At 44.0% G+C, this 27,175-nt stretch overlaps 1 protein-coding gene and 1 long non-coding RNA gene across 2 annotated transcripts in view; both read right to left on the bottom strand.

Moving 5' to 3' along the window:
* LOC136469750 (endoglucanase 21-like) overlaps nucleotides 1-23,692 on the bottom strand; it is a 52,955-nt gene extending 29,263 nt beyond the window's left edge. The window contains exon 1 of the mRNA XM_066467821.1: nucleotides 22,910-23,692. Within this exon, the coding sequence (XP_066323918.1) occupies nucleotides 22,910-23,692 (783 nt within the window). The remainder of the gene's footprint in view (nucleotides 1-22,909) is intronic.
* On the bottom strand, nucleotides 9,229-10,958 carry LOC136473319 (uncharacterized). Its single transcript, XR_010762575.1, has 5 exons — nucleotides 10,536-10,958; nucleotides 10,394-10,462; nucleotides 10,175-10,299; nucleotides 9,794-9,972; nucleotides 9,229-9,311 (listed from the first exon to the last, which is right to left on the bottom strand). It is a non-coding gene; the product is annotated as an uncharacterized lncRNA (long non-coding RNA).
* Nucleotides 23,693-27,175: the final 3,483 nt, after the last annotated feature.

Here is a 27,175-nt window from a genome sequence, read left to right as displayed (position 1 = left end):
TCCATTGTCCTTTGGCTAAATAAGAAATTAGCAAAGAACTCCTGAGCAGACGGTGGTGGTGGTGGTGGTAAGTCATCACCATTGCCATCATGACTGCTACTAGCTCCTGCACGGGTGCGCGTCATCTGCGAAGTTGCAACAATAAGCGATTATTGGTGGATGCCACAAGATTGCAGATGAATTTATAATCATGCCAAACTGAAATTACTGGAGACAATCTCAAATTCATACAATAAAAACAGAGGCATAATAATCCATTCTCATAACATGACACCACCAATTTTATCACTTATCGGACTCATAGCACGTCAATGTTCAAATCATGATCTCTGATAAATCAACTGGAATTCGCATTAGCGTTTAACCAAACGTGCGATAGTCATGCAAATAACCATATTACATGATAGTTCAAAACACCAACACCAAATCCAAACTACAGGTCCATTACATAACCAACGATGATACACTAAGTACTTATACTAAGTACTAAGCGATTTAATCCTCATCATGATCACCATCGAGGTCAGAGATAGGATCATCTCCTTCCTCAGGCTCCACCTCTTCCTCTTCATCATCCTCATCATCGTCCTCTTCCATATTTGGACCATCCTCTTCCCCATCAAGGATAGGGTTTAGCTGGTTGTTCAAATAGTGCACTTCATGCTGAAGGTTCATTACTTGAAGTTGAGCTCATGCAAGCTATTGACGTAGGACCCTTTCAGCACGATCCTAAGCGTGGCTCATGTCGCGGTGCCTATCTCGCTCTATCCTTATGTTAGCGACATGGTTTTCTACTGCATCACGCTGACGTCTAGCTGTGGACACCTCCGCACGAGCGGTCTCCAACTGCTCCCTTAGTCCTGCAAGCAAAGCTTGATCATCGGCTCAAGCGTCTTGGGCTGCTGCTCTCTGTTGATCCACTTGCTCCATTTGGGCATGGAGAGTGCCCAAAGCTGCATAAGCTTTGTCAGATTCCCAACGGGCTTTACTTGCGGCTTTCTTTTGCTTGCGCACACATTTCTTGAGCTTGTTTTGCGTGGCTTCAGCTCTCATGAGTTTGTCCATGCAGGTGGTGTATGATTCCTGCCAGAAATCTCTAGTGCCCTGGCATGTACAAAACATCTTTATCACCGCAAACATTGCACTCATGGAGGGATTAGAGCTATTTGCTCGCTCATCCCAATCTCTGATCAAAGCATTTGGATTATGTTGTTCCCAATTAGTGGTGGAGGGATCCACCCAAGGAAACATACATGCTGCACTGCCGGTCAGTGCATCTCCATGCTGCTGGTAGATTTGCCTCAAAACCTCAAAGGCTACAACTTGGGCAGCCTCCCAAGAAGTCTTCCCTTCTGATTCTGCCTTCCACTCCTGCCAGAAGGGCGGTTGTGTGCGGGCTGGTATAGTGAGCCGCACCTCATACCATGGCTGTCCTTCCACGCACTCTTCAATCCAATGATAAAGGGGCGGTTCATGGTACCCCGCAAAGTGCAGAACTCTCCACAATAGGGTAGGTGTTCCGAAAACCATTAGGAAATTCTCACATCCAACTGGTGCTGCCATTTGTACCATTTAACACGTACAACTTTGTGAGATAAGGCCATAATGGATAAGAGTTACATAACCGAGTAAGAATTTTATAAGGGGAGGAACAATGTAATTATTTGAATGATAATTAACATGATGCATTGTTTCGTATGTCCTCACAAACTTAGGAAAATTATTTCTAACGGTAGACACGGTGGCATACATATGTTCTCTCATATATAGCATAACTAGTCGAGCTACACGTTTCGTTGTTAGTGTACCTGCATAAGAATTTCATTTCAGCCCAAACCCATAATGAAATATGTAGAATGTAAATTTAAATACTTCCATATATGTATACCCATACATATACTTCCGTATCAAAGCTACCCAAAGCAGTTCATACCCATAATTAAATACGTACCATATACACATGCAAGCATGCATACATAGCCGTACCAAAGCTAACTCTCCCCGACCGCACGCTCACATCTTGCGGTCATACCACTCATCATCTTACCTTGGCGTAGAGGCATTTGATCCATACATTACCATTCAAGTGAATGGCATCCATACAATAGCACGCCGTATGGACGACGAAGTAAAAACCCCCATGTTAGTACTTAAATAGCCACCTAATAGTCCTTAATTTGGGCATAAGGAAAGTGATCATTGGCACACTTTAGATTTCAAATACCTATTAACATAGCTATTAGTTGCTAGAAAGGGTTTTAGAAAACAAAAACTTTTGTTTTAAATACACATGTGACAATTAACGTTGAATCTTGCTCTGATGCCAGCTATCGCAGAACCGACCAATTTATAAGAGTACAAGTACAATGGCGTCCCACAAGCGGTCGAGCTGTCATACTTGAACCCATATAAACCCGGTAGTCCGTCGAGTACCATGACGGGTCTCGATAAACGATTTACAACAACCAAGATCATACATGATTCAACATACATGCCACATATCACATAAAGTTCATAGATACATTTCCATCATCAGAGTATTAATAAAAGTTATTACAAACCAAGTTCAATAGATAAAGCGGAAGCAATTTGAGTTCGTAAATAAAGTTTCCAACATAGTTTGATACAGTGCCAAATTATGATCACGGTCCACAAAAGCATATAGAAGATTTAATAAAGAAGCCCGCCCCAGGCTCACTCCTCATCCACGGTGGGATAGAAGCAACTCTTGCAATACCCATCATACACAGTGCCATCTGCAACAATGGGAAATAAACCCTAAGTACGTGAAGGTACTCAGCTAGACTTACCCGTCATAAACCAGAAATAATTCGACTCCAAGGATTATGCAAGGCTGTATAAGTGGGGATAGCTTGACAACATTTTTGCATAAAAAGCGATTAACTCAATTATACAATTATAATTCTGTTATCAATTAATTATGACTATCCATCTAAATTAGCAACTATCCTATGCCAAACATGTGGTATGTCATTTTAAAAGCATACAATAGTAACCATAGCAGGTATTGTAATTCCATATTCATTCGAACCATCATATTCCACTAGCCACTACTGCCTGCACTTCGCTACGGGTGATTTGCTTGGTATAGAAAAGAGGCTCATGTCTAATATGTTTTCTCATCTTGTTGGTACGGAAGGTTGGTCTCAATGTTACATGGTGCCTATTCTAGGAACCCCACGGCAAATGCCGCGAGCGCTAAGCACAAATAACTGGTCATCTTGGAAGAATTGATTCATTCATTATTATTGTGTAAAAGGAGCATCAGAACAACAAACACATAAATATATATTCTGTAATCGAAATACTAATTAATGTTCAAAGTATTACAAAATAGAAATCATTAAAAAGTCAAAATCGCCTATGAACACATTATCTATAGTAGGTACAATCTAAGCCTTATTATTTCTGTTTGAAGTAGGTGCTCAGAATTGATAGGACACTATGATAATATGCAACATGGGCATCACCACTCTTTGCTTGTATGAAAAAGATCTATGAAAAAAGGCAATAAACACAGGGAAATAAACCAAATGCATATTCCAACGGTCTTATACGGGTACATCATATAGGCATTCAGTCTCCCATTCACGACACAACATTCACCTTCCCTACGATGGACGATCTCAACAGTACAGACAAAAACAACAACAAGAGTACAATACCGGAAGACAGCGAAAAACAGCACTACTACTATGGGTACAGCATCTCAAGGCAACTAATCTACTTGGAACTACGCATCTTCATTCCCGAGCTTGGCGGATTCTTCAACCGCCTTGGCTATGGATCTACATCTTCTCTTGGTGATGCCTGAGTGAGAGGAATCAAGGGCACTACTTCTGACACCTCCGAAGGTGGAGGTGCTGGCGGCACTGCAACACCGGTCCTCCTTCTTTTAGGCGGGTGGACAGGGATCCCTTCCAAGATCAGGGCATCCTGCCTTTCAGTAGCCAGCGTCCTCTGCTTGGCCCTAGTGATAAGATAGGCCTCCCGCAGCTGATGGACATGTCGATCTTCAGCCTCCTTTAGAGCTTCAGACATGGTACTCTCCCGGCTCTTAGCAGCTGTAGCATTGGCATGCGCATCGGCGAGCTGCACCTAGAGGATTCGGGTGAAGATCTCAGTTTCCTCCGCCCGCCGGAGGCAGATCCTCAGTTCCAAGGCTTGCCAGTCATACTGCTCATCCAGGGCAAGAAGGTACGTGGTCAAATGCACCATGGTAGGACTATCCTCTTACGCAGCCTGCCCTTGCAAAGCCTCCATGCGAGCCCTCCATGTCCTCCGATTCTTGTCCAAAGGTGGAAAGAACTGCATGGGGGTACCAGCAATGGGCTCCTCATAGATCTGGCAGAGGTACCGCAAGCCTTTGTGGGCCACAACCTAGTAGGTGTCGATAAAGCTAAACCCGGTTGTGGTCACACTCCAAGCTCTAGTGAGGTTGGGGAACTCCTCACTCTTCCCGATGTAGACGGTAACCTCACACCGCTCGGTGCCTTGCTCCTCATACTCACGACCCTCATACTCGGGATGATCTTTGACTCCGAGCTTTTGCAGGGTGGCATGCAGGATTCTGGGAAAACCCTCAACGTTTAGGCAGTAACTACTAACCTAGGCTCTTGCCATTTCTGGCAGTGGTTGTGAGGAAGGCTGAGCGAAAAGCTGGCTCAAAGGAAAAGCTTAGTGAGCTAAAGTGCGCCGAGTGGTGGTACCAATGGCTAAGCCAGGCTCTGCTTATAAAGGCAGAGCGGTCAGTGGTCCTGATGCGATTCACTAGGGTTTCTGCGTGGGATCAGTACGAATGAATCGACCAAATTCCACGTGTTCGAGGCGAGCGACGTGCGGTGCCATTACTAAGTAGTACGACTGTAGGGCAAGGGTCCGACAAGAGCACAGAAAAGGGGTATGAGGAGATGTGGGTCCCTACAGGCATGAACCATGGGCGAACGCGAAGGACGAAGCCACAATGCAAACCTAACTCTAGAACAGGAACAAGTAGGTGATGCACAATACGACACACGTGACACGTATGGATGGCGTATCTGCTAGCAATGCGATAGTATAATGCACAAACAGGATATGCATGAATGCAGGTCCTATACGTCCTTGCACTGTTGCCAACATATAGGGAAACCGTTCTTAGCTTTTTGGCACATCGTTCTCTCCCTGTTGGCGACCAACCCCAACCACCGACCACCTCCGTGTCTTAGATGCATGGATGCATGTGTAAGTACAAATGTTCCTGCATGGTCGATGAATCATTTTTATCTGATGGTAAGGAGGAGAGGCATTAAATGTGTCCACCTGCCCGACTTGTTTTTATCTGATGGTAGCATGGAGGGGAGGCATTAAATGTGTCCACTTGCTTTTGACCCACCCTACGTAGGTGAAGATGTTAAGTGTTTTTAAATTTACTGAGCGAATTTCTGGATAGCTTAGGGAATGACCTCGGACACTGCTCGTCTCATGCGCGTAAAAATCCTACCGGTTTCCTTTTATTGTTCTCTGCGCTAGACTAAATGGTGGACTGCGCTAGGCCCAATGACCGCTCCTCCATTACAAAAGGCCTAGCCTAGCCACTTGGTACCACCACTCGGTGAGTCTCAGCTCACCTAGCCTTTCTCCCGAGCAAGCTTCTCGCTCGATCCTTCCTTGTAACCATCATCCACCAAGGATGGCAGGAGCTTGGGTTTGCAGCTATTGCCTGAACACTGAGGGTTTTCCCAAAATCCTATATGCCACCTTGCAAAAACTCAGAGTCAAGGATCGCCCCGAGTATGAGGGTCGTGGGTATGAGAAACATGGTACTGAGCGATGTGAGATCACCATCTACATTGAGAAGAGCGAGGAGTTCCTCCATATCACTGAAGCCTGGAATGTGACCGCAACCGAGTTTTGCTTTGTCGACACCTACCAAGTTGTGGCCCGCAAAGCCTTGCGGCATCTTTGACAGATCCATGAAGAGCCAATTGCTCATACCCCCATGAAGTTCTTTCCACCTTTGGAAAAGAATCGATGGGTATGGAGGGCTCGCATGGAGGCTTTGCAAGGGCGGGACGCGCAAGAAGACAGCCCAACTGTGGTACATCTGGCCACGTATTTGATTGCTCTGGATGAGTAGTACGACGGGCAGGCCTCGGAGATGAGGAAGTGCCTCCACTGAGCCGAGGAAGCCGAGATCTTCTCTAGGATGCTTGAAGTGCAACTCACTGAGGCGCATGCCAATGTGGCAGCCACAGAAAGTCGTGAGACTACCATGGCGGAAGCCCTAAAGGAGGCTGAAGATCGGCACACCTAGCAGCTGGAGGACGCTTATCTGGTCACAAGGGCTAAGCATAGGACGCTTGACACAGAAAGGCAGGAACCCTTGGTCTTGGAGGGAATCCCTGTCCACCCACCGGAAAGAAGGAGAACCAGTGTTGCAGTACCACCAGCACCTCCACCCTCGAAGGTATCAGAAGTAGAGTCCTTGTTTCCCCTCACTCAGCCACTACCATGAGAGGAGACAGATCCTTAGCCAGTGCAGAAGAAGAACCAACCGAGGCCAGGAATGAAGCCGTTTGGTCCGACGAAGTAGATGAGTTGTCCTAGGGGACATGTACCCATAGTTAGTAGTGCTTTTCATCGCCATCCTCTAGTGGTGTAATCTTTCCATTGTATTTCATCCGTAGATGTTAAGAATCGTCAGGTTGTAGGAGCCAAACGATGTGTCGAGAATGGGAGAGGGAGTGCCTGTATGTTGTACTCGTATAAGAGCGTTTTGGACATGCATTTTGCTTTATCTGTTGTGTTTGTTATGTCAATTTGCCCTTAGACCTTGTTAGACCTACTTAGGGTTCTCGAGGCAAAAAAAACGGGTTACAAGAAAAGCAACCATTCAGATGCAAGCAGACCAGCTATGATTGGAAATGAATCGCAAAGGAGGTAACAAATTAAAGCCGCCTTTTGACAAATTAAAGACCTCCCACTAACATAGTGTAGGCTTTCATTTTCAAGTTGTATGTTTGACCTAAGACCGCATGCAAATTAAAGCCACGCGCACCGGCAGTGGCCACTCACCCACGCTACAGTTAGAGTGATTCTATGTTGATTTATTGCCCCTTTTCTTGTAGATATTCCTTTTACCAGTCATGAGTGAAAGTAATCACCCCATGCAGACATCAATTGATATTCTAGAGCTCAACCGCTTGAGGCATGGTCTTCTTCTTGATGCCTACATTTGGGATCGGAGGCTGTCATGTAGACTCAGTTCTTAAAACACATGGCCATGTTTCAAAAACCAATCCAGACAACCTTGATGTTCTCTTATACACCAGACTGAAGGAATGGAAAGCTGATTTGCTTTCTGGGGATACTGAGATGGGGAAATCTTTAGGAAGTCCAAGGAAATCTTTGTTATCTAGAGAGGGCCATTTGAATGATAATGAATACAGTGTTGCTGATACAAATTTAGAGATTTGTTTGGAGGGTCATCCTATGGATGATGCACAGGATCTTGACAAAGTCTACAACAAATTCAATGGAGGAAAAAAGTGGCCTATATCTAAATCTACTGATGGTTTGGAACCTGTTGAGAGGTTACCCTCACTTGCATCAATTTTTTCTGATAATATCGATTTGGCATGGACTGGGTCTTGTGATTTGCAGCATGATCTTCCATAAGCTTTCACCAAAACTGATGGCAATGTATCCTTTAATTTGGATAGTCCAAACTACACCAATATAGTAACCCCTGTTAGAATTCACTCGTTTAATTCTACACTGGGGTTACGACAGAGAGAACGAATTGGATTAGCTCCAGCTTCTTTGCATGTACCATCATTCAAATCTGCTGAGTACTTTGGGGGTATGACAAGCATCCTGAAGGACCCAATGGCAAATATATGAAGGGCCTGTTCTCAAAGGTCTTCTGGGGTGATAGAGAAATTAAATGTTGTTCTTGCACGCACACCCACATACATCTCATCTGCTTCAAATATGATCGATGATGGGGCATGGTTACTATTACCCCAAATTGGATATGAAGATGTTGTCGTGGCAGTATATGATGATGAGCCCACCAGTATTATATCATATGCCATGACATTAGAAGAATATGTACAACAAGTAACACACAGACTGAATTCTAGTTGAGTTTTTCTCATCTACCAAATACTACTGAGATCAGCAGCCATGGACTTGAGGTGGCCTCACCCTCTCAACAAGACCATTTGCATTCGAAAGGAACTCATTTTAAGTTTTCCTTTGATGATGACTCACCGATTTCTCCAGATAAAACAAAGTTCTCTGTGATCTGCTATTTTGAAAAGCATTTTTCTGCGCTCAGAAAGAAATGTTGTCCCAAAGATATTGATCACATACGTTCTCTAAGTCGCTGCAAGAGATGGAATGCGCAGGGTGGAAAAAACAATGTTTACTTTGCAAAGATGATGGATGAAAGGTTCGTAATCAAACAAGTCACGAGAACAGAGCTGGAGTCTTTTGTAGAATTGACAGTTTTGACAGATAGGTTCTATGAAAGGCACATTAGCAGAACATCAAAGCAAGATTACATAGTAGGCATACGGATTCAACCAAAATTAAACACATAGAAAATAAGGCAAGGCAAAAAAAAACAGATAACTATTCGAAGTAATTCTAGCCATTTCCAGTTATGAACAAATAATTTACACCAAATGTAGATCGAATCTACACCTAAACTAAAATAGTAAAAATAATATAATAAGATGAAATATGCTCTGCATATATAGGAGCGAGTTGAGGTGATGTGATGGCCACGAGTCCCTGCAGAAAGCGACATGCACCTGACCAAACCATAAGATTTTAAAATCGCTTCATCACTTGTATCAGGTAGTTTCCGTGCAATTGTGAGGCACTGCCAACAAAAAACATAGCTATACATTGCAAGTTATATCCAAGACATCCCTAATAAAGTAAGAAATAATTTTCTCTTTCCAAAGAGAAGAGACTGTATAGACCTACCTCATAAGGCTCTAGTAGTTTTCCATCCACTGTCTTGTTTATGACCTTTGGAGGTCCAATCATAAATTCATATCCTTCTCTCCTCCTGCAAAGCTCACATTGTTCTTAAGACAACCAAAAGTCACTGAATTAATGAAACTACCAAATTTAAGTTCTTACATATTCTCTATCAATATTGTAAGATGCAGTGTGCCTCTGCCACTAACAAGAAATGTATCAATAGTTTCCCCATCTTCTACTTTCATAGCCAAATTCCTTTCGAGCTCGCGATACAACCTGTCACGGAGATTTCGGCTAGTAACGTATTTCCCCTATAATAAAGGGACTGAGAAGAAACAAATTTGTCAGTATTCTAGAAAGAGAATAAACCAAACTGTTGCATTATATTTGACATGGTATATTATTTCACAAGTGATGTACGGACACCATCATGGAGGGCAATCATTTACACAATTCATTAAGACATAGAAGAAATTTAGCTTAACAATAACAACTTTCGATTATTAGTTTCCTTATTGTAGTTAACAAAAACCATTGAAGCATAACAATGCCAAAGTACTTTTATGGCAAGCGTACAAAATACCATTTTTACGTGAAAACTGAGAAACCCTTTTATCTGTAATTATGGCTTCTAGAAGGTTGACTGCACGAATCTAGAACAATGAATACAGAGTACAAAAGATCATATGGAGTAATGAGGGTATATTTTATGGATTTCCCAACTCTTTGACACAGAAGAGCATGTTAGGAAGTGATATAACATATTTTTTGTTACCATGGAGGATAGACATACCTCCCGTCCAACAAAAAGGTGATGTATTGAAAATATGCATCTCCATGTGTTATCTACAAGTCTGCATAAAAAAGACAATGTGGGAACTAGATAGTAGCAGCAAGCAGCAGAAGGAAACCTACCAAACACTACTGTCCTCTTATCAAGCATCAGCACCAGAGGTCCCTCTTGTTTGTAATCTGAAAGATGAGATAAACATGGACATTTGAGAAACAAGAAGCAGTCGTACAAAGTACAGTCATTTAAGGCTAGTGCAGTAGATAATAATTTTAGTTTTAATCAAACAAATTCAGATTCCAGTGCCCAGAAAAAGAACTATTGAGCATGAAGCCCTTGAAAAACTTTGAGCAAGAAGCCTATTGGATTTCATTGTGCACTAACCAGGTACAATAGAGTAGTCTCTATATCATAAACAGAAATTTCAGTCCACCGTCAATAGGCATCATACATAAACTGCACTTGCCATATGAATTCTCCTGCACAAGCTTGCATAACTCATCGATCACCTAAACAAAAGGGTATACAAAAAAAATTGACAAATAAAGAAATACTCAAGTAAAAAAGATAACAGATAAAGAAAAAAGAACGAAAATATTTTACATTTGCAGGCAAATGTTCACCAAAGTACATGTTAAGCTTCTCCCTGAATCCAGTTGATTCACCATGGGCCTATTTTGTACAAATATATAATGTTAAACACTGCCTAAAATCAACAAATACATGAGGATATAAAAAAACAAACCTTCTCTTGATCATTACAAAGCGGGAGCTCTCTGCACTGGGTACGCCCTTCTCTTAATCATTACAAATTCCATTGATTTCTTGGGCAACCTTCTTATGCTGATTCATTTTCTAAAAGAATGTAGATAACAATAATTTGGTTAAACACGCCAAAATTTGGAACACTTAACCTTAAACAAAAAGTTTTTTTTGGGAAGAATTGCAAGTCATCCTTCTTTTTCGTTTAGTTGGAAACAAGCTAACTATTTATAGATCAAAGAGCCAGAAATCACTAACACAATATTAAAGAATGATCCAGCAAAAAAACAATCTAACAAGACTAAGACTACTTCATTTAATTCTGAAAACCATGAAGCACTCAAGCTCCCTAGCTTAGCTTAAAAAAGATCCAGCACATAAGACCCAAGACACATGGTGACCTAAACTGAGAACTGTACTTGAAGCAAAAAAAATGTATTAGATAAGTTGAAATTGCTTCTCTAGATCATGAAAAGGATGTGCACATACCACAAGATTTGCATGCTGCTAACCTGCTTTACCTGCACAGGAAAAAAAAACAAAGTGAGCTGCAGCCCCTTCTCCTTCTAGAAATTGATGAAAAGAACATGAAGTTGGGCAGTGTCTACTATCAAGTTGCTGCTGCACTGAGCACTAGAGGAAAAAATGTAACCATACTGAAGGCAGCAGTTATCAGAGTTATCCATGAGTAGGCAGCGTGGTGAGATGCAAGCCTAAAATGATGCAAGACCGTAAAATCTAAAACTATGAAACGTCAAACTCAATGATAGAAGCCTGCTACATATGACTGAATGGCCAAACTGCAGATCATCTAATGGTCAAACAAAGATTTGTTTGATGGACAAACTAAACTCTAAATTGAATTGAACCTAAAGTAAAACTGAAAAATAAATTCTACTACACTTCAACTGAACTTCAAATGAAAATAGGAAACACTAAACTTAACCTGAACTTCAGCAAAACAAATACTGAAAAAATAGCAAAATTGAACCACAGATCGGGAATTGCTTTCATGGTAGGTAGGCAGGAATCACAGCAGACCTGAGGGGAATGAAGGCGTCTCCAGCAACAAACCTTTTGGAACAAACAAAAACACTCCAACCACTCTGAAGTCTGAAAGAGATGCCTCCTAGGTTGCTCTGAAGAAGACAGATTCACAACACGGATAGCAATCATCAACACCAGGAACAAACAATCAGGGAAAATGAAACACTAAACCTCAAACAATAAACTAATCCACTCATTTTTACACTTGGCCCACATGCCCAGTAAAATCTAATCCCAAACCCAATCCTACCCATGCCGACGTTGGTGCCCGCCGCACGGCAGTGTCTTGCCCCGGCCGCCGTCACGGCCCTCGACGCCGTCGTCACCTCCGCGCACCGTCGGACGCACGCGTAGACCACCTCGCTCCACCTCATCGCCTTGCTACTCGCGCCCACCGCCGCGCCGCTGCTCCACGACGCACTTGTCCGCGCTCGCAGTGTCGCCTACTCGCCGCGCAATCGACGCCCACCAAGCCCACAACCATTTGAGGGAGACATATGCGATAGAGGGGGAGGGAGGGAGAGTAGAAGAAGACTCACCTGCGAATGGATGAGGGGCGGCGACGAGGGTGAACGCGGCAAAGACAGCGATAGACGAGGGCGGAGTACGAACAACTACGGCAAGGGAGGGAGAAGTCGAGAGCAGTGCGTCGAGGCGTGCGGAGCAGGGAGAACCAGGCAGTTGCCACAGCCGGCTGCACGCGGCCGCCGCCACCGCGGACAAAGCCGCCGCCGTTGCCCAGCGCCGGTCCTATGCCCAGGCGTGGCGCAGGGGGCAACCGTGCTGGGGGCCATCACTCTAGGGACCACCCACGGCGGTGCGCCACCTGCGCAGGGGCCTGACATGGCCGGGTGGCCTATCGCCGCTCCGGAGCCGCCAGCGTCGGGGGAGGAGAAGAAGAGGACGCCTGCCGCCGCTCTGGGGGCGGCCCGCATCGGGGACGACGAGGAAGAGGTAGCTAGGGTTTCATCGACCACACGTGGACCGGTGGGACGAGGCAGCGCCGGGGGAGAGCAGGGGCTCGGACGCGGCTGCGGCCACCGGCGTTGGACGACGCACCATGGCGCCGTGCTAGGGGACTCCGCTGCGCCGCGCACAGGGTGCGGGGAGCCTCGGCGGTGGCGACGAGGAGCGAGGGACAGAGCGAGAGCACGGAGAGGAGAGAGAGAGAGAGAGGAGGGGAGGAGCGGAGCTGCTGCCGCCTACCATTTACACGAGAGAGAGAAAGAGGAAGAGCACCATTTTATTTTACATGAGAGGACCGAGATGGAGCCTAGCTCTGCGAAGCAAGCCAGTCCCGGCAGCATGGATGCACGCGTATTCGGATGCGTGCCGACCACCGAGTTAGGCACCGATCAGCATGTCGAGAATCTACCGTCCCATGCTATGCGCCAACATCCATTTACGTGCCGCGTACAATCAGAAGAAGCCGTACTTCATTTAATGCGTGCAGTTGCTTCATCTATCTACTGCGGAATGCACGGATGAAGGCCGGCTGTGACGCATCTCATGTGAGCCGTGGAATTTTGATCTAACGCACCAAATAAAAAAGACTAACGTGGACATCCTAGAAGGCCGCCGATTCGGTGTGCCTTCATATCTTTAATAACACAGTTGCTACGATGTTGGAGCTAGCCAAGTTTCTCACTATCCGGGAGAGACGGCGATTCGAATCGATTTCAACCAGCTGGAAATTTATTCCTAACACAAACCCAGGCATACCGCGTGAAGGTAGCCTTAGGTCACCTTTGGTACAACTCAGGTACACATTTCGTGGGTTCGTACCGCGCTGCACAATCAGGGACATCAAATGCCAGGACGTTCAAGCCTAGCCTGCCCTTGGGCTCAGTCTGATCACCCCCGTAAGGAGCGCACAACAGAATGAGGCCCGGCCTGAGTTGAGCTACTCGGCTTCGCGGTCGGAACGAGTTATCCGGCCAGCTAAGTGATAGGCATGCGTTCAATCTTGTCAGAAGTTCCAACAACGGTATGGTCCTTGATCGACATAGACGGGGATAGATCCACACCCAAGACCTCCATGCCTTGTTGCTTCTCTATCGATATCCCGCCCGGTCTCAATTTACTTTTACCCCATGGTTCTTTTCCATGATAGCAAATATAGCTGACCGTGCTTTAGTATCCACCTATATCTCGCAGGTGACAGGAAATCACCCGACTTCTACCGGTCTAAGCAGGGCTAAGCAAATATTCGATCCTGGACCAACTTAGGGTTAAGGGTGTATATAATTGGACAAGGTAGTTCCATGCATCAAGTCTTTCCAGACAACTCTTATACCTAATGCATCAATCATAAGGACTCAAATAATATTTTGTAAAATACTGGGAGACTTAGAATGCTCTGGGGCTTGCCTCTCAGAAAGGATGTGGGGCGGTGATCAGGGCACTCCGGAAGCTCCTCAAGGTTCTGCTCCTCGCCTTCGGAAGCTGTGGCTTGAGGATTCTCCTGCTGGTCCCCTTCCTCTACTTCGTCGAACTCCAGCAACGTGATCTCCCCTGTCGATCCTAGATGCATGAGTATGGCATAAGATATTGTGAATGCATATATGTTAACAGGTATGGTATGATGATACATGAAGAATGCATTCTTACAAATATTCTTTACATCATGGTGCTGAAGTAACAACAAGTGCATCATGTTCTACTGAGTAGGTGCATATCTCTTCTTGATTATTTAGTTAACTACTTCAACAATGCATCTACTATATCACAAATAGCAGCTACTTGTTTTACTCATAACTAGAGTTCTAATTATCCAAATGCAGTGATCCTAGACTTTCTGGAAAGCTTATAAAATTATCTACAACTCTTATTTAATTCACAAAAGCTAATTCACAACTTATCTTAGCCAAAACAGACAATCATATTAGTGCTGTCCAGAAATTCCAGAGAGCAAGCAATTCAGAAATGCTAACTTTAAACAGCTATAACTACTAAACTGTTTGACCTATGGTCCTAAAATTTTAACACAAGACATATGATGAAGTTATCTACAACTTTGTTATTAACTATTTTTATAGCAAACATCATTTTTATCATGCAACTTATCAAACTACAGAATCTGTCCGGAAACTCTTCCAATTCGCATTATGAAGCAACAATACTTCTACTTTATGTAATCACTTAAAGTTTGACAACATAAAGTTTACCAACAGTTTAAGCATACCAATTACACTCAAGAAAACTTAATGGTGAAGCTAAAACTATTTATTTAAATGCCTTTATTATTTTACTTAGGTACATAGGTTAAATAATAAACATATACCAAATGTGCATCATAAATTCTAAAAACTTTACCGTGCCTTACTCATGCTACCAAAAGACTACTGTAAAAGTTTCATGCCATTTTATATAGTAAAACATTCTATACAAAAAAGGCAAGGCATAAAGTCTTAAAATAGCATAAATAGAAAACCTTAGTGAAAAGTGTCAAGTAATAGATTTTATATTTTTCTTGGCATCCTTAGGGTACTAGGATGACCTCCAACAAATTTCATAAATTTTGGATTCATAAATAATTTATAAAAATTCATACAATGACTAACTATTTATAAAAGAAAAATCTATAACTACAAATCTACACATGCACTAATCCTCAAATTTTTACCAGAGCTCATACATGTTAATACTAGATTTCCACAAAAATTTCATAATTTTTGGAGCACAGGAACTCTAGATATAAAATAAACAAGTTTGCATGCATTCAAAAACACATTTCAAACTTCCATTTAAATCTTCCAAAATTTATACTGTAAGTGTCAAGAATATATTTTTCCTAAATACTACACTTCTTAAGGGACACTACTAAGTTTATTTCATAACTTTTGAAGCTACCAAACTAGAGATCTAAATATTGCAAAACAGCATGAAACCCTGAATCAAATGAACTATCCTACTCTCTAACTGCCACTGACCGGTGGGACCCGCTAACAGAGGACCCCACGCGTCAGTGACACCGAGACAGGGCAGCGGCGCTGCGCGACGGTTGCGCGGCCAGAGCTCGCCAGCGGTGAGTTCGCCGGCGGTGACATCTTCACTACGTGATCCCCGTGACCTAACGCGTCGATTGCACTACTTGGCTGGCCTTCTCGTCGGCGCTAACGACGACGACGGTGGCCATGGCGGCTCAGCGGGGCGGAACGACGGCGCTACGTCGGAGGAGGCCACTGCGGCTCAACCTAGAGCTCGGACGAGCATCTATGAACTATGTCGAACCTATTGCGCGCTCTATTGTGGCCTGCTATGGTCGGGTTTGGTCGGACCACGGCGACGGAGGGTGGTGGCGGAGCTCCGGTGAGCTTGCGCGTGGTGCTGTGGCTTACCGGGTGCTATCAGCGGGCACGGGTGGATGCAGTGGGTTGCTGGGGTGGCGGTGGAGCTGCTGTGGTGATGGAGAAGCGGCGAAGGCGAGCTGGCATCGGCGATGGCGACGGCGGAGGCTCTCGGTGCTGCGGCTGCTACGGTGGGTGAAGAAGGTGGCTGAGGCAAAGCAAATGGTGAGCGCGGGGTAGTGCGGGCGGGTGCTAGCGGTATTAGGGGCTCTCTGGCCTACCTTGGCCACACGCGAAGGGGCGCTGGTGACGCGCGGCCATTGCCAGCCACCACGCGGCACGCGAAGACTGACGTCGGTCGGCCACTGAAACGGCGTTGCAGTTCATTCAGTCGCGCGACGGTGGCCTGACAGCGTGTTTTCAAGTCGATGTAACCGCTAATCCGTGGCTCCAAAGCATAAATGATCTACATGATTTTTGTAGCCCGAAGTACTAGCTCCAATTCTTGTTAAGGAATCATGCTCTAATTCACAGCCAAAACCAAGTTACAACACCCTGAAGCTCAGCTTGTCAGGCTGTTCAGTTAACAAGGACTTAGTAAAATTGCTAAGTGTTGAAATGTTGGTTTTGCTGATTCTTGTGATCCAAATTCAAGCATGTTAGCAGATAAATCAATCAATGACCCAAAAATAAAAGTTGTTCTCCTTGCCAAATACTACAACTTTGCTTTAGTGACCACCTCCATGCAAGGTCTCTAACACCTAGTTCAAACTTGGTCAAACATGTCACATTTAAAGGATGGTAGACCTTCAACCAGGGCTTAATGACCTATTTACCCCTAACCATGAATATCAAAGTTGTTCATAATGATACTCTAAACATGTTTAGGCTAATTGCAAGGTCATACAATCATTTCATGTATTAGTCACTCATAGTGCTATTTAGTTTAATCACATGAAATCTTAAGTGTTTGGTCATGAAAGGTGACCTTCATGAACAATGTCCTATTTGCTAACCTAGGTGTTGCTACATGTTTTTGTGACTCACATCCACCAAGTACATGTGTACACTCATGGTCATTTGCATATGTACAAGGAAACATGCAATAACAAGCAAATGCTGCATACGTTTCAATCCAATGTTTCAATTACAAATGCTTGTTTATGAATGCTTGATGCTCATGTTCATGTTATGCAAGTCAAGTTATGCAAGGCTAACACCCGAGGTGTTACAAGCAACATTGAAGAAAAGAGATGGATCAAAATTCTTGGACAAGAGAAGCACACAAGTAGGGGGAGCAAGCTCATGAACTTTGATTGATTGCATTTGATATGTGCATATTCATGTGCTTGCTTGCATTGCATAAGCTTTCAAATTCAATATGCATGCTTGTGTGGTGTATGCTAGTTGTAAAACTTGAATGATGAATTGATAACTAGCATGCATAGGATGATAGCTAGACACTTGGTATGCTTTTTCAAGTAATGCTAGTACCTTGCTTTTAATGTTGATCTCACAAAGGTATCTAGTGCTTTTATTTCCAAGTGATATCTAGCTAACCATGGTGCTAAGGATGAACTTAAAGGTGCTACTCCGATTGGTACACGCTTTAAAGGTTTATTCTATACACCTTAGCATCATTTAGTAGTAATTACTCTCCCACAATTTTAATCTAAGCATATGTGCAAGCTTAAAATCAACCACTCTAGCACACATGTAGGGGGAGCTAATACTACTATCTCAGGTTTGTGGTACTTGTCCAAAAATCATTCTCACATGGTAAAATTGCTTGGGCAAGCAACATGAATCCAAAAGAGCTTAATTTCCATATCTTTGTAGAGTTGTCATCAATTACCAAAAAGGGGGAGATTCAAAGGTCCTTGTGTGGTTTTGGTAATTGAGTGACAACCTAGGTGGACTAATTGTGTTTATATGAGATACACAGGTGATTAGTCCACAGATATATGTGTGTGAGCAACATATGCCATGAAGGTGAAAATTGGCTTGGAAATGTTGCAAAGCTCACACATGCGATGATGAAGGAGCTCATTGCACATGAGACATGACATTGAGTCATGTGATCAAGGTGGAGAAGATCAAGACAAGACTTGGCTTGATGGACCGGTTGCAAGCGTGAAGGGCAAGTTGGAGGCTTTGGAGCGATGGACCACGTGGCGGTGAAGCTTGAGCAAGACTTGGCGCCGATGGATGAAGGCAACGGTGAAAAGCAAGTGAAGTCAAGATCGATGAACCAATATGATCACGTGATAATATGAAGTGTATCATATCATTGTTGATCGTGTTGGTGCATGTGTTGCATCGACATTGGAGGAGATGGAATGGAATGCGCAAGGCAAAGGTATAACCTGGGGCATTTCATTTCACCGGTCATAGGTGTGTAGAGAAGTTTGTGACCGGGTTTAGGATAGATGGCCATACTATCAAGAGGGGCAAACTTGTTTGCATATCAGTCATCTATGTGCCACTCGAGTGATCTAACTTTGCATCGTTGCTAGGATTGAGTGGCGTGACAAGTTGAGTGGCTAACATCCTTTGGGAAATGATTGTGAAAAGCTAACACACATACACATGATGGTGTACACTTGGTGGTGTTGGCATATTTACAAAGGAGATAAAGTTAGAGTTGTTGTGGATCAACTCGGCGATAAAACGGAGGTGAGAAAGGTTCGGAACTCCACCGGCGGAGTGTCCGCCCGTAGAGTGTGGACAGTCCGACGGTGCCACCGGTGCCCTGTTCAAAAAAGATAGAATCTTATAGAGTGACCGGACACTGGTCACGTAGTGACCGGACACTGGGTTCCAGCGTCTGGTCAGTTGTGGCAGTCAGCGGGCAGGCGTCGGTCTTCGACCGGACGCTGGCGCTGGAAGTGACTGGACGCTAACAGGGTGTGTCCGGTCAAGGTGACGTGTGATGACGCAGGCAGAGCAGTGTTGCTGGAGGTGACCGGACGCTGGTGCTGTGTCCGATCACGACCGACTGGACGCATCCAGTCATGCCTGGTACCTTACTGGAAACGACCGGACGCTAGGGTTGCTGCGTCCGGTCAGTTCAAGCTGGTGCGTCCGGTCGTCAGATGACCGTTGAGATCGGATGAACAGCATTTGAAGAAGGGGACACGTGGTGTGCATCGCACGACCGGACGCTGAGGTCCAGCGTCCGGTCGATCAGACCGGAGCGTCCGATCGTCCCGACTTTTACCCAATGAAGGGGTAATGGCTCTATTTGTTCGTGGGATTATAAATAGAAGCCATGGTCAGCATTGGGCCGGTAGCTGAACACATTAGAGCCTTGGTGGCTTGTGTAGTAGTGCATGGGAGCCCTCCATCTCACATATACTTGATAGTGATCATTCGATTATGTGAAAGAGCGATTCTAGTGCGATTGCATCGTGAGGTTGCATTGAGTGGCACTATGTGATCGAGTTGCAAGCCGGTGGTGCTTGTTACTCTTGGAGGTTGCCACCTCCTAGACGGCTTGGTGGTGGTCTCCGTCGAAGCCCGCAAGAAGCTTGTGCGGTGCTCCGAAGAAGAGCTTTGTGAGGGGCATTGTGCTCACCCCACAGGAGCCACGAAGAGCAACTCTAGTTGAGCATGTCATTGAGCTACCCTCACTTTTGGGGTAGGTTCTTGCGGTGCCCGATGTGTGGGCTTGGCGGGTGATGCCAATTAGCCGCCGAACCATCAAGTGAGCGGTCGACACAATGGGGACGTAGCGTGTTGGCAAACACATGAACCTCGGGAGAAAAATCACCGTGTCAACCTTGTTCTTCCCGTTGGTTTGCATCCTCGTTACACAAGCTTGTAATTACTTTCATATACATTGTGCTTGTGTAGTTGCTCTTGTAATTAGTTAGCTTGTGTAGCTTACTAGTTATCTTCTTGCTTGTATAGCATAGAAGTAGCTCCCTTGCGTGGCTAATTTGGTTTGTGTAACCTTGTTAGTCGCATTGCTTAATTTGTGTAGTTAAGTAATTGCGCTCTCTAATTTGGGATTGGTTGCCTTATTATTGAGCATTGTTAGTAAGCATTAGGTGGCTTTGTGATTTTGCTTACTAGCATGTGTAGGAGCTCCCTTGTTGCTTAAAGTACTAGTGGCATAGGTTTGTGTGACCTTGCTCCTAGAATTGGTTAAGTGAGCTCTAGCTAGCCCGACACCTTTATTGCTTAATTAGTATCTTTGGAAGGTGCTAGAGAACATAGATAGAGGGGTGTAGTCTTAGCTAGACCGATAGTTCTAATTCCACACTTGTTTTGGTTAGCCGACGCGATTAATTTTAGAAAGGACTATTCACCCCCCTCTAGTCCACCATCTCGACCCTTTCAGACGGGGAGGTATACTCACCGGCCCATGACCATGACCACCACATGCTAGAGACTTCTCCACCTCGTACCGAGCAAGGATGTGATGACATGCCACATCCTTCTCCACCTCGTATCGAGCATGCGCATGATGACATGCCACGTCCTTCTCCAGCTCGTACCGAGCAAAGGCATGATGAGATGCAACATCCTTCTCAACAAGCGTAGCCGATACATGAACAACAAGTGTCTCATGAACAGCAATTGCCTCATGAACAGCCGATACGTGAAGAACAAGTGGCCCCTGGAGCAGGTGATGCACAAGTTGACAAGGACGTGCCCGAATGGGAATCTCGAAACAAAATCCCAATCAAGATAAGGCCATCGTATGTGGGCATTAATGACGTCTCGTCGGTGCACAAGTGGATGGCCCATGACCAGTTCAAGCCTAAGAACCAAGTAAAAGAATTCAGAGCACCAGCTTCTGAGGAGGGCACCACTGAGGAGGGCACCACTAGCAAACTGCATAAAGGGTTTAACAAGTATCCAGCTGTTGATAACCTCAAATGGTCAAATGATTGCCCGGATAAATATGAAAAAGACAAGAACTTCCTACCAAACCGAGTCATACAGTGCTTGCCACGTGGAATGAGAAAGTTCCACGATTGGTACTTGCGTGCTCAGATAACAGAACTAGAAATCTTATAAGCATGGATCCCTACCGGCACATTTGGAGCCCCAGGTGGGCAAATTGCCGTTGAGTTTAAGGATATCCAAGCATGCTTCCACCTCGGACGAATGGAAATGAATCTAATTCGCATATGGTGCCTGTAAGTCCTTGCCATCTCGATATGATATGAATATAATCTTTTAATTTTGTTGTAACTAACCCGCGCCGTGATTTGTAGAATGCAAGTGGACTTTGTGAAAAAGAGGCCAGCTCTGAAACACGGGTATATAGACCCTTCACCTATAGCATCAACAAATTTTAATTACCCTAAAGAGTGGAAACTAGATTGCAAAGAACTAGGAGCTGAAAAGACACTTAAAAAGAAAGAGGACATCAAGAACTAGAAAATATTGGAAGAGTCCCTCAAGGTTGAGGCATACATTGCCCTATGTTTTAAAAATCTCCAACAACACGATAATATATGGATACCATACCACTTCAAGTAAGTTCAACTGTATACTTAGCTTTGTTCAATATACTTTGTTCGATGCAAAAGAGCTTAGGTGTTCCTTCTATGACTAAATTCATGCAGCGATCACTGGATTTGCATAGGCGTTTGGCTCTCACAAAACATGGCATGTGTCTTTGATTCAGCGGATTTTCCAGTTGAGACATACAAAGACTTCATAGCGATTGTCAAGACGTATACATATTGACAATCCTCATTTTAGCTACTATGTTTGTATACATACTTGTAAGGTTCAATGTGGGATACTAACAAGTTACATTTGCTAAAACTATTGGAACAGGGCATTCAGGCACTATGTCCAGGAACATAAGGGGAGGCATCATCCAAATAGAAAGGAAAAGTTGTATGTTAAAACTCTATGTGTGGTAAGTGTCATTTACTTTGGTACTCCATATATTACGTGTCTGTCAATAGCATTACTTAACATCTCCATATGCAAAACACACAGTGCCCCAAGCAGAAGCCTGAGAGTCTACATTGTGGATACTACACATGTATTATGATGAGTACCATTGGTGGCTACAACAGAAATCCCAATCTGGTAAGTTTGAATCTCTTCGCTCGTAGTATGAAAAGTTCGCATATGTTGTGATATAGTAAACCTAAACTTGTTCTCTTGTAGTTGGAGAAAGATAAAGACACGAGAAGGAACCCATACAAGGATGACGAGCTCTTAGAGATGGTCGGTGACCTTTGCAACTTCATAATGGACCAGATTGTGTATCATAAAGGCACTTACCATCATCTTCTTTCCGACTTAGGTAGTAATCCTCTATACCAACACCTTCGGGAGACAGATAGGCTAGCCTTAGGCCGTTGATGACAATGTGGACTTGTGGTATGGTTTGGATCAGACTTTGGAACGGTTTGGACTTTGTTTTGCATGTGGACTTGTGGATTTCTTAATGGACTATGTTATAATGATGGACTTCATAATGGACTATGTTGTAATTATGGACTTTTGTGAATTATGACTTGTGATGATGTTCTAAATAATGGTCTTGTGTTTGTGGATATATATATATATATATATATATATATATATATATATATATATATATATATATATATATATATATGTATGTATATTTGTGGCGGTCAGATTTGAATTTGAATTATATATATATATATATATATATATATATATATATATATATATATATATATATGGTCTGATTTGAATTTGAATTATTTATTTATTTTACTGTAAAATCTACTGTAGGGGCGGTTCTTGATTGAACCACCCTTACAAATACGCATAGCAGGGGCGGCTGGTGATACAGCCGTCCTTAGAGAAGTCCACTATAGGGGCGGCTGATATTACCAGCCGCCCTTACAGAGGGCACTGTAGGGGCGGCTGAAAACATCAGCCGCCCCTACAGAGGGCACTGTCCCTACAAATACATCCTCTATAAAAACACCCTGGGAAGGACGGCTGGCGCAGCCGCCTTTACAAAGGCTCTAGAGCCGTCCCTACAGTTAACTTGTGTAGCAGTGATGGCCACGGCGTAGTCGAGGTACTCCGTCCTCATCGTGGCGCGGTGCAGCCAGAGCGCCGCCCACAGCATCTCGTCGCCGTACCCGCTCATCGACGCGTAGTAGCGCTGCACCTCGCTGACGCTGCTGTCGTACTTGCCCTTGTACTTGTCCCCGAACTCGAACAGCTGCTCGGCGTGGTGGAGGAGGTGCGAGTAGTGCGGGTTCGAGCGGCGGAAGACGATGGAGGCAGCAGCCATGGTGGCCGCGGTCTCGCCGACGATGTCAGAGCCGGGGTTGTCGCGGTCGACCTTGTAGGCCTGCCGCGACGTGGTCATGTCCTCGGGCCGCTGCCAGCAGTAGTGGTCGGTGTCGCCGTCGCCGACCTCGGCCCACAGCACGTCCGGCTGGGTGTGCGCCTTGACGAAGTAGTCGGTGCCCCACTTGATGGCCTCCAACACGTGGGGCCACTCGCCGGCCGCCGCGATCTCGTCCCGGAACTCCATGGCGCTCCACGACAGCATGGCGACCGTGAACGCCATCGGCAGGCCGAACTTGACGTTGTCGCCGGCGTCGTAGTACCCGCCCACCAGGTCCACGCCTTGCTGCAGCCCGTCGGCGAGCCCCGAGTGGCCGCGCCACTTGACGCGCTGGTTGTAGGGGAGGTGGCCCGACCGCTGCGCCTCGAAGTAGAGGAGGCTGCTGTGCAGCGCCCTCTTGTAGTTGAAATTGCCTTGGCCGCCGCCGGCGGCGGCCGCCGCAAACGGGAGCAGCGCGAGCGTGAGCACGGCGCAGTAAGAAGCGATCATCTTTGTCATGGTTCTCGCCGTTGCCGCAGACGCTGATCAGCAAGGTTTTCTGCGTGCTATAGTTTGTCCGGTCTACCCTTCGATCTGTGCGCGCGTCTCAATCATCCTGTCATGCTCCTTTTATGCATGCTGTCCATCCCCTCGCTCTCTCCTCGTTGACTATTATCTGGTCAGACTCAGACCACACCACACCTCTTTTAGTAGTGATTTGGTAGTTAAGCCTGTCTTAATGGCAGGTGCTTACAACTGTCCATGGGATCTAGTCTAGTGTAAAGCATGCAGTGGTGGGGCCGCACTGTCAGGTTGGAACTGATGCGTGCATCTGCATGACAGCATGAGTAGTGTCTGGCTGTCTGTCAATGGGAAGTTTGGGAAGAACGTGCCACCAGTGCTCGGTAGGTTGTAGGGTTTGACTTGCATCAGCAGGCCTTGCACGGCTGGACACATTCTTTGGGTCAAATATGTTTATGCACATCTAGTCTAGGTACATGGTGCCTACAGCATGCAACAGAGCTGAGCTCGTTCATCTGTTGATCAACACGTGTCCAGTTTTGGGGAGCCTTTTGCTTCGCAAACCCCTTTCTTTATTTTGAAGCAGCACTTTCCAAACTTATTCTTTTTATTCTTAGAGCATATCCAAGAGTCTTTCTAAAATTCACTCTCTAAATCATTATTTAGAGGGTCATCTGCATAAAAAACCGTTTTCATATATATGTTTCCACTCTCCGACAGCATTTCATCTTGTGTACACGGTAGCGAGCCATTTTTAATCCAGAATAGATGATGGCTATATTTGGATAACCACTTAAAGAAGTTGTTGGAGGGTATTTTTCCATCAAAATATCAATTCCTAACAATTAGGAAGGATATAGATAATCTCTTGGAATTGCTCTTACATATTAGAGAACTCAAACTCAGCACTCACAGCTTGCCCTCCAAAAGTAAAAAGATCATAGTTCCTTTCGTCGCTTCTATGCTAAACTTGTGTGCCATCAACCTTTCATAATTACTTCAAGAGTGAAGTTAAACAGTTCCTTAAACTTGTAAGAGATCGATTGTCATTCTGGTTTATGAACTTTACACGTTTGAATATGCATGGGTCTGAATGGCACTCTACGTTGAAGTTTAAAGACCATTGCAATCAAATTGATGTGGCATCAAACAATATTATTTTCCCTTTTGGCATCCCTCATGCTAGATCATTACTACCTCTGTCTGAATAAGTATGCAATTCTAGTTGTGTTCTTAGTCAAATCATCTAAAGTTTGACAAAGTTAATAGAAAAGACTACCAATATAATATTTATGATGTCAAATAGGTAGACTATAAAATTATGTTACATAATGAATAAAAATAGCACATATCATATATATTGACATTTTAATATACTAGGATCATGCCCGTGTCTTGCAACAGGAAAAAATGATTATATGATTCCACGATAATTCACGATAATTCGAGTTTGAACATGTGTTGTACTAATAAAAAATAATGCGTTGAACATAGGGTTCGCAATTCAGTCTGTAGTTAATCATCAATATTACATGAGTTTCTGCGAAGGATGAACAATTAGAATATAATTCAAGTTTTAATATGAAATGCAAACAACCTGGTTCATACCGTGATTAGAGGCGGAGCCAGAAATGCAATTTTATTTTTTTAGGTGGAGGGGGCGGCAACCGTACAATTTCTTTCTTTCAATATTTAGTCAAAATAAAAACAAATCCCTTGTTCACATCCTTATTAATCGATGGCATGACTAAGAAACGAAATTCTTAGTGGCATTGATGTGGTGCAGTTGTGCCTTACATGGTGTAGTTACCGATCTGAAATTTGATGGAAAGGGAAAATATAACATGGAAGGAAAATCTGACTAGAAAAATAGGGGGTGCGCAACAGACGGGCCAGAGGGAAACATGTGCGCGCGGACATGATTGCCGGGGAGTGGCATGGTGCGGGGTGGGGAAACAATTGTCCCACGAGTGGCATATGGAGGGTTGGGGAAGTCCGAGTAGTGGCATGCATGCTGTGTGGTCGGACGAAAAATTCACGACGGGCTTCGTTCATCCTGCTAGGTACATCTGGACATTTGCCACTTTTTAGTTGTAGAGAAACTTTATCAATCTTAAAATGACTTGACTTGGTACGGTACGACTACGCTAGAATTACATTGTTTTCGGAGTGAAGGGTGCATAAATTACTTTCATTGTGTTGCACACATGACAAGGGCTATTTCTGACTTCTGATTTCATAATATTCAACAAATCACCTTGGGTTTTAACATATTCCTAGTAAAGTATTTGTTCTGCTACAAATATGCATTGAATCCAATAGGCAGCAGGGGATTGATCCAAGTGGTATACTGCTCCCTAGATGCAAGCACCATATTGCAAAAAACCGGTAGTTGGTTTGAGCGTCTTCATCGTCGATCAGGTGCACACTAAGAAGGATGCAACCAGTCAGCGTTTGTTGCAGCCTAGAGGTAGTACACATATATACGAAGACCATAGCTAGCGAAGTGGAGGAGCATAACCATCGCAGATATATGTATGCTATCATTGACAAAACTGCGATGCATATTACTTTATTTCACTAATAAGTTCGTTTCCCGACATGCATGGAATCTTGGCTGGATCATTTGTCAGAGATGCGTAAAAATATAAATTTCGAGTAAGTGCTTCGATTGAACAATTTTTCAATCGATGATCATTATTCCATCCTTGATCAATCACAACTTGAAATTATTATTACGGCAACTTCTCGGGAGACAAGCGAATTCTTGTGAGACTAATTTTTAGTCAAAATGCATGGCTTGATTAGAAAAATGTGAAGATACATGCATTTGTTTATATGTATACCACAAAAGTGTAAGTTACATTTTTTGTGGTTTAAATGATGACAGATTTCCTATCGTCCAATAATATTTTTAGTAATTAATGGACAGCTATATATGAAGCTTTAATCATCATATGCAAATAATTTTTTTTCCAAATTTTTAATTAAGTGATTCACATTGGTATAGATTAAGAGGACTTGAACGGCATATGTTGACCTATGAAGTTGTTGGTTTTGAAGAATATATTAGAAAAACACAGTTATTAGCGTCTGAGGGCATCACAAGTAGAATTTATTAGAATGTGTTTATAGTATAAATTAATTTTCAAAATAAATTTATTCAGATCAATATATTTCAAAATACCTATGTAGTAGATCTGTTCGTTTTCTTGTCCACTAGTTCCATTCCTCAGATCCTTGCTAAGATTCAAATTTAACATAGGTATAATATTGTAAAGATAAGGAGATGAAATTATTACATAAGTTTATATCACAGTTTTGCTAATACTTTTATCTATACCATATATTGCTTCCTACGCATTTTTATTTTCACAACACAATATTTGTGACAGTAAAGTAACAGTATTGTTGGGGGCAGGACCGGCCTCTAGGCACCCCGGCGGGTCCCGGACGCCGCCCTATTTCGCA

The sequence above is a fragment of the Miscanthus floridulus genome, chromosome 8, assembly GCF_019320115.1.
Source record: "Miscanthus floridulus cultivar M001 chromosome 8, ASM1932011v1, whole genome shotgun sequence".
Taxonomy (NCBI): Eukaryota; Viridiplantae; Streptophyta; class Magnoliopsida; order Poales; family Poaceae; genus Miscanthus; species Miscanthus floridulus.
Note: the sequence above shows the minus strand (reverse complement) of the source record. Positions and strands in the feature narration are given on the sequence as shown.